This window comes from Condylura cristata, unplaced genomic scaffold (assembly GCF_000260355.1).
Source record: "Condylura cristata isolate star-nosed mole 26May11 unplaced genomic scaffold, ConCri1.0 scaffold00028, whole genome shotgun sequence".
Classification (NCBI taxonomy): Eukaryota; Metazoa; Chordata; class Mammalia; order Eulipotyphla; family Talpidae; genus Condylura; species Condylura cristata.
The window spans coordinates 26194104-26202893 of NW_004567129.1; the positions used below are offsets into that span (position 1 = coordinate 26194104).

Genomic DNA, 8790 nt, shown 5'->3' on the forward strand with positions numbered 1-8790 from the left:
GTCTACCCACCCATCAGCCTTGATGCCACGGTCTACCCACCCATCAGCCTTGATGCCACGTGTCTACCCACCCTCAGTCTTGCCACCTTCAGTGCATCAGCACACACGCCGATCCCCCAGGCCAGCGGGGACTGTTCCTAGAGGCTGCTACAAAGTCCCAAGCAAATGAGTAAGGGTCTGTGCTGTTCACTCACCTGCCCAGCGTGGAGCAGCGGTGGCGGTGGGAGGCTGGACGCCAGGCGGCGTGGGGTCGGCTCTCCTCACAGCGTGTGGGAGGCTGCAGCACTGCTTAGCTGGACTGGACTCGCCAGTGGTCGGCAGAAGCCCTGTGTTCCGAAACAGCCGGGTTTGAGCTCCCCTTTCTGGCGACCTCAGGACCTCAGCATGTAGGACGTCCCCAAAGGGGCAGCCTGGGCGACAGAATGGAGACGGAGGCGAGGTGTGAGAGTGCAGGCGCTCACTGCCCTTTGCTGGCCTGTGGCGGTGCTTGCGGGCACTACCACTACAATGGCCCCAAGTGCCCAGGGGCCCATTCTCTAAGGGGCACCAGGCTCGGTGCTTTTCTTTCCTTTTTTTTTTTTTTTAAAGATTTATTTATTTATGCATATAGAACTGGGGTACAGGCCAGAGGGGCGGGGTGGTGAGAGGCTTCACCTGAGACAGTGGGGAGCAGAACAGGCAGATCAAGGAAACACACTGCTGAGGGGAGCAGCGGGCGGGCCAGGAGAGGTCTGCCGTGCCATGTGGTTACCTCCGGGGCAGGCGGGAATCGAACTCATGTTGAAGTGGCTTTAGCTTCTTAGAGCAGTGCTTTAACCCGCTGCGCCACCAGGGAGGGCCGCTTGGTGTTTTCTAAGGACATATATCAAAACAACCACTTCCAGGAGAGCCAGTCTTACCTAGAATAAACACACCCCAAGAGAGGGAATGGGGTCACCCCGAGAGGCACTGTACTTCAGCAAGCTGAAAGGGAGAGGTTCCCTGCGTCTTGGAAATGGCCTGCGGTCCCGGCTCCTGCTCATAGAGGCCTCTCAGTGCTGCTGCCGCGCCTCCGGCTGTTCCCCCAACTGGGTGGGACAAGGAAGGGGCCCCTCTGAGCCCTTGAGGGCAGCAGGGCTCCCCATCTGACAACCACTGACTAACCAGCAAGTTTCTGACGCTCAGTCAAAAGCAGACAGCAGCACGGTGCAAACTAACGATCCAGTACGCGCGCCATAAAGCTCCTTGGTGTGTGAGTTAGGACAGTCGCCCAGGGCGCAGGGAGGGTCACAGTGGGGGCACACAGAGAGCCACGCGGCTCCAAGGTGGCAGCGATGAGCTCAATGCCAAGGGATCCTCTCCGGTGGGGAGACGTGGCTGAGGGTCTCTTCCGAGTGGGTGAACGGGAAACAGGGCCCGGCAGCCGGTGGCCAGACACACGCTTACCCCGGGGGGAGAACCCCCATGAGCACCTGAATGTGCCAGTGTCTGCCTGGAGACAGCTCCCGGGTGGCCAGGCACCCCGGGCAGGGCGCAGCCCCCCGCAGAGGGAGTGAACATGGACAAAGGCCCAGACCCCTGCCAGCAGCATGGAGAAGGACCGAGGGAGAGCGCGGCAGGAAGGGACCCGCGGGTCAGAGGAGGTCAGGCCATGGTGAAAGTACTAATCAGCTTCAGCTGGAGCCTCCGGGAAGCAAACAGGAAATTAAACAGGTCAGCGGCCTTGAGAGGAGCGAGGGGGGAGGAACAGGTGAAGAACAGAAGAGCAGGAAGTAGATATGTGTGCAAAGTGTTTGGAATAACTGGCCCTGAAAGGAGATAGCTCAGGCTCGCGATGCTGCAGGGCGGAGGTCGCCACAACAGCGAGGATCGGGCGAGTCTCCCAGGCCCTGGAGACAGGATTTGTGGGGACAGCGGCCCAGGCAGCCTGGACAGGCTCAACTATTGCCCTGCCTCCTGTGACCACGTGACCGTGCAGGTATTCAAGGCTGTGGTTTGTGGAAGTGGAAAAGGTGGGTCCGCTGGACAAGGCTCCCTGCTTCTGCACCTGACGTGTCTGAGAGCCGTCTGACCACTGCCAGGAAAAGGCAAGGCGCTCCCGCTGCTGGTGCGCAGGGCAGAGGCGGGTGGGAAGAGGGCAGGGGAAGGGCGGTGGAGAAACTCAGAAGAGGTAGTGGGCGGGGGATCTTCTGAGGAGGGAGGCGTCAGAAAAGGGAGAGAGGCTGGGAAGAGTCAGTGGAGAGATGGTTTGGGATAGGGGAGCGGGGAGAAGCTGAGGCAAATAGCAGGTGACTTCAGAACCTTTCCTGTGGCAGCTTCTGACACATCGACATTCTTCAGAACGAATGATCCTTCTCTCCTTTTCCCTGTTCCTTGGTAAGGTAGAAATACAGAGGAGGAAGTTGCTGAAGAAAGAATCCATTAAGAGATTAGGGGGCCGGGTCCTCCCTGGCAGTACGACCAGGTAAAGCGCAGCACTGTCAAGCTGGCCACAGCCCCTGCGGCACGAGTTCTACGCCCGGCCAGGGCGGTGACCCCTGCCAGGGTCTCCCTGCTGCTCCCCTCAGCGGTATACTTCATCCATCTGCCTGTTCTGCTCCCCACTCTTGTCTCTGGTGAATCCCTTCACCACCTCTGCCCTGAACCCCAGTTCTCTATGCATGAATAAATAAATCTTAAAAAAAAAGAGAGAGCAAGATTAGGGACCCCTCTCTCCCCCCTCCACACTCCCACTCCCCCATAAGTGGAATAGTACTTTTGGCAGCTTAGGGAGACCTAAGTGAATGCAGTGGTGCTGAGAATGGGGTCCCCTGGCCGGGGAGGAATCAGACTGTTGGGGGGAAGTTCCTAAAGGAACTCTGCAGAGTTCTGCGGACTCCACCCCCTACTCCAGCTTTCTGGACTCTACACACTACTCCAGTGACTGAAACTACAACTCCCAGCAGCACCAGGGAGAGAATTGCGAGACCCAAGGGTGGAGCTAAGCAGGCATGCTGGGACTTTGGGGGATAAATAGGGCTCCAGGCATTCTGGGACTTTTGGGGGGATATAAGGGAGCCATGTGCCCGAGCTCACTCTCTCTGGGCGGCTGGCTCTGTGGACCAAGGCCACTCTCTGGACTGACTGGCTGGTCACCTGGCTCTTGATGAGCTACCAGTGTATTGGAGTTCCAAGTTGGGGAGCTGGTAGGATGTTCTAGTTACCTCGTATCTCTCTCTCTTTCCCTGGGTTGCTCCTTTTCCTTTCCCCTTTGTAAATAAACCCATTATTGACCCTTTTGTGCGTTCCTTCAGTACAACTGAATTTTCAGCGTTCAGGGGAGGCCCCACAGACAGGCGGCCCAGTTCACTTTGGGTGCCCTGTAACAAGATCCTCCCCCCCCTTCTCAGGATCCCTCATGGAGCGCCGAAGCCTGTGTCTGCTCTTGCTCTACATCATCTCTTTCCTCGTCGGTCTCCCCGCCAACCTCATGGCCCTGCGCGCCTTCGTGGGCCGGGTGCGCCAGCCCCAGCCCTCCCCCATCCACATCCTGCTGCTCAACCTGACCCTGGCCGACCTCCTGCTGCTGCTGCTGCTGCCCTTCAAGATGGCCGAGGCGGCGGAGGACTTCCACTGGTACCTGCCCCACGTGATGTGCGTGATCACCGCTTACGGCTTCTACAGCAGCATCTACTGCAGCACGTGGCTCCTGGCCGGCATCAGCATCGAGCGCTACCGCAGCGTGGCCTTCCCGGTGCGGTACAAGCTGACCCGCCGGCCGGTGTACGGGGTGATCGCCGCCCTGATCGCCTGGGTCATGTCCTTCGGCCACTGCAGCATCGTGATCATCGTCCTTTACTTGCCAAACGAAAACACGACGAGCGTTGGCGGAGTCTGTTACGGGGACTTCAGCCAAAGGCAGCTGGCCCTCCTGCTCCCGGTGCGGCTGGAGCTGTGCCTCGTCCTATTCTTCATCCCCATGGGCATCACCATCTTCTGCTACTGGCGCTTGGTCTGGATCATGCTCTCCCGGGCCCACGTGGGGGCCCAGAAGCGCTGGCGGGCCGTGGCGCTGGCCGCCTTGAACCTCTTCAACTTCCTGGTGTGTTTTGGGCCTTACAATGTGTCTCACGTGCTTGGGTACATCCACCAGGAGAATGAGGAATGGAGAGTGTGCGCCGTGTTCCTGGGCGCTCTCAATGCGTGCGTGGACCCCCTCATTTTCTATTTTTCCTCCTCCGCGGTGCGCAACGCTGTGAGCCAGAGGCACCGGCTGCTGCAGAGCTGGGGCACCTGGCTGGCGGGGCGCTGGAGGAGAGGCGGCAGGGAGCAGGCTGCGAAGACAGAAGACGGCATGGGCATGGCCGATGTCAGCCTCGCCAAAGACTAGATTTGCCCGCTCCGTGTTACATTTGGGGGGGAAGAGTTCAGGCAGGGGAGCAGCGAAACAGAACACAGTTCTCTGTGTAGCTAAAGAGGCAAAACGGCCCAGACCCTGCTCGCCAGGCGGTGCGACCCTGTTTTGTTCCGTCCCTGGGGATTACATGCGTCTTCCCTGGTGCCGGCTCACAGCGCCCCATGGATGGTGCCAGAGTCCTCTGGCCCTGGAAGACCAGTCTGGGAATTGTTCAGCATCCTCACACAGGAGACATACCTCATTTTCCACTGAAGTTTTAAAAAGACCTTCCATCAGCCAAAAGCCTCCATAATGAGGAGCCCTTTTTTCCCCTTTTGGTCAATAAAGTAATTTTGGAGGATTTGATGTATGTACTTTTAATTGCAGTAAAGTTAGGTTACATCACTGTATTTGTTTTTGGGGCTATAAGTCAAACCTCAAGTGTGTATTTTCACACCATGCCCACCACCAAAGCCCCAATAACGCCCTCCATCCTACCCTCTCGCCCCTCCCCCTCCGGGGGCCTTGGGTGTGCAGTGAAATGTTCAGGGTTTGTTACTGGCTTGATTTTGTCTGACCTTTAACTTTGTTTCTTTATGTTCCACAAGTATTTCTCTCTCATTGGATTTCCAATAAAGTATTTTGAAATGAAGGTTTGCTTCTTAAAGATAGAATCCTACTGCATACTTAACAGACTGCCAGAGAATGGAAGCATAACTTTTCCATGCATGAGAAACAGACAAAAAAATGCGTGACTTGCTTTATGGAGATACCGGCTTCCGGGGCTCTGGATCCCAACCCACGCATCTCCGCGGTATGGCCGAGTCTCTAAGATGGCGACATCTACTGCCGAGTTCTTCGCTGTTGTGGGCCTTGATTCAGAAGGGGGGTTCTGCCTGTTGAGTCTGGACAGCAAGCACAGGCCAGGGTCTGGAGAACCAACCATTGCCTGCCTGGAGTCCTGGGGCGCAGCACCTTGGCCAGTCAAGACAGCAGTGTAGACAGCAGGTGTAGACAGCAGGCCAGACCAAAGAGTGCCTGAGAGACGGCGCCAGCGGCAGAACTCGGGTCAGGAGAGGTTTTAGCAGTTACATGTGTCCGAGTCTCGACCGTCTGGATAGCCAGCGCTGTGTATTGCAGCTGCTTCTTTCCTGGACCTGGACCAGTCTTGCCAGAAAGGGCTGCTGTGTTTGCAGAAAACCCCAGATCTTCTCTGGCATTTGTAGACTTTAATTTAACGACTCTCTAATTGTTTCTCTGCTGTTACCTTCCTTCTGCTCTAATGGGTCTTCTTGGTTGTTACTGTCTGCTTTTTTGCAGTCTTTCTTCTTTGCAAATAGAAGGCTGAGTAGCTGTGAATTTTGCTTTGTGAGGAGCAGCCTTCACGGGACACCAGTTTTGATTTGCGGAATTTTCAATATTTAGAGTTCTAAATGGGCTTTAAGTGAGTCCCCTACCCCCCTTTGACTCAGTTTTAGAAATTTAATGTTCAAGCATTATGTGTTAGGGGGTTGATCTTTATGTTCTTTCAGTGCTGATTAAACTGCAATGCAATTAGAGACTATGGTTTGGGTAGGGCAGCTCTTTGAATTATGTTGAGAATTGCACTTTTGTCCTAGAATATAATTAATCTGATGCTCCAGGTGTGAAAAGACTATAGATTCTGCAATCACAGATGCCATGCTCTCGCTACACACCTTCACTCCAGACCTGTTCACTTACGACATTCAAATCTTCCTGCTCTTGTCTATTTGATCTATCAGCTACATCAAATAGACAACATCAAGCGGTGTCCTGTGAGGGTGGACTCGTCTTCTCCCTGTAGGTGTCTTCCTAGTGAACTGAAACGTTCATTGTCCCTTTTGCTTTAAAACGTTTCGTGTTATTAAAATATCCACATCGATGCATTAGTACTTACCCAATGCATCTTTGCAGCCTCTTAATTTCAACCTTCCTCGATCCTGTAGGGTTTTTTTTTTTTTAAGATTTATTTTTTCATAGAAGAACTGGCCAGACGTGCAGGGGGTTGAGAGGATTCACCAGAGACAGAGTGGGGAGCAGAACAGGCCAATGGACTGATCCGCCTCATTTTATTTCTGTTATTTTAGACATCTTGACATGTGGGGAGTCCCACAGTTGTTTGCCCCACCCCCACTTTTCACTGCTTCTCTTTGAATCCTGCACAGCAAGGGAAAGCCAGTCTAGGTAGCCTGACGCGCTGTGAGTCCAAAGGAACAGTCTTCAAAGTGTAGTCTGGACACCCTGGGGGGCCCCCAGATTCCCTTTCAGGGATCAGACAGGTCAAATGACTGATGAAGATTTTAAGTTGCAAACTGTGACCTTGGCATTTTTAGAGGCCACTGAGTAAACCACCTTGACTTTTTTTTTTTTTTTTTTTTTGCAGAGGCCACCTGTCCCGTGTGAGCAGCAGGAACACCACAAAGCAGGTGTGAAAATACAACTGCCACACCTCAGCTGGCCAAGGACGAGAACCCCCAAAAGCAGTGCTGCGCTTCTCACTTCTCATTTCTTATTTTTGCTTTGTCTTTGGGTACTCTATACATGACTTTTTCACTACCCCATTCCTAATATTCCTTCGACTCCTTCTCTCTTCCACCTCCCTCTGAACATCAGAAACCTCACTTCATTAATGTCCACCAATTTTTACATGTATTTTGCCGAATTATCTGCTGTGCAAATGTCCATATTTGTCTTTGTGACTTGCTTTACTATAACTCCTCCCATCACTAACTTTTTTGAAAGTAGTTATAGGTCATGAAAATCTGCTGTTAATGGCCTGGTGATTATTACCATTTTAAAATGATGGGGCACATAGGTCATTTTTTTTTTTCTGGTTTAATTTGTAATGTGGCAAATGTCAATAGCTATGACCTACATAAAGATCAGAGTGTTGGGAGGGTCCTCACCAGTGCTTGCAAGTATAAAGGACTCTGAGATCAGCAAGTTTAGGAACTGCTGATTTACTGAAATAATGGACTCAGCTCTGCACAATGTAACTGCACTTACAGGCAGCACTAAGCATTAAGGGTCTCAGCATTTAGTGATTCGAGACAGAGTTGATGCCTTAAGGCCATTTAACTTCAGAGATGTAAGTTTAAAGTCTGCTTGGTCTAAGGCAAAGCTGTTAGAGGTATGAGATAAAATCAGTACTCTACCATAAAATACAGAGTAACAAAACAAATTTAAGGAGATGAGCTACATTGGCTCTGTGGGCGCCTACTGAGTTCATTACTCTGCTAGTTGAGGATCTTACTCACTATATAAGTGTTTTTCTTGTTTTCTGGGGCAGGATTGCCTTGCCACATTTAGGGGGTGTCATGTTGATCCAAAATATAGGATCTGATCTTAAAAATGAGATGGAGGTGGGACCCTCCCTGCTTATGGTGCAACACTGCCAGTTGGCAGCAGCCGCCTCAGTGCAAGTTCGATCCCCGCCTGCCCCGGAGCTGACCACCGGGTCAGCTGACCTGACCCGCCCGCTGCTCCCCTCAGCGGTGTATTTCATCGAACCACCTGTTCCGCTCCCCACTCTGTCTCTGGTGAATCCTCTCACCACCCTGCACCTCAGTTCTGTATGCATAAATAAATAAATCTTTTTAAAAATGAGATGATGGAAGAGGAGGAAAGCTCAATATTAATTATATTTGCCCTCTGTCTCCTGGGGAAAAAAATCTCTACATTAAAACATCAGCTGAGAGTAACGAAAGCTTGTCAGGGCCAATGTTGTGGACATACTTAGCGTTCAAAGCGCCAGTAAAAGCCCAGTGCTGCTGTTAAGAGTACTTGAGAGCTTCTAGCTCAAACAATCTAATTCAGCGCCTGCCTGTAATTCATGGTTCCTAGAGACATGCATTGGGGGATATGGGGAGAGGGGGTGAGCCAAGTTCCTCAAGCTCTGGGATTTTCAGGTTCTGGGTTTCAGGCAGCTTCCACTGGAGGGAGACTTGGACGTGAAGGTGGAATCACACCATTTGGTTTATGTGAACCCCCGTGAGTCCCTCTCCTGAACCTGAGCCTGGCCCTCACACCCCAGCCAGCCCCGCCAGCTCTTCACAGCCTCTGAATAGGTCTTTTAGGCAACAGGTTGTTAACCGTCGCCTGTGTTGCATTAAATGAATATTATTTGGCAAAGATGTAAGTCTACTAAACAGGAATTTTTCATCCATCCACTCTGGCCTACTTGGCCAATAAACACTCTGCCCTGAAGTTCCAACTCAGTGGAGGCTATTTGCCCCCCAGGGCTTTGGAACCACTTGGAGCAGCCTGCCTGGGGCTGGAGGAAGCGGAAGGCAGGAGGGACTGCCAAAGCCAAGTTCCAGATACTATCCCAAGTCAGATAGGCTCAGGGCTTTTCGGGTACAAACGCCAAGCACTCTTCAGCCTACGCCAGTCTGAATCGGGGTTCTGGTGACCCG

The 8790-nt window shown here is 52.7% G+C and overlaps 1 protein-coding gene across 1 annotated transcript in view; it reads left to right on the forward strand.

Annotated features, from left to right (window-relative positions):
- Nucleotides 1-4348, forward strand: part of LOC101627052 (free fatty acid receptor 2-like) — a 5829-nt gene extending 1481 nt beyond the window's left edge. Inside the window, exon 2 of the mRNA XM_012730485.1 lies at nt 3383-4348. Within this exon, the coding sequence (XP_012585939.1) occupies nt 3383-4348 (966 nt within the window). The remainder of the gene's footprint in view (nt 1-3382) is intronic.
- Nucleotides 4349-8790: the final 4442 nt, after the last annotated feature.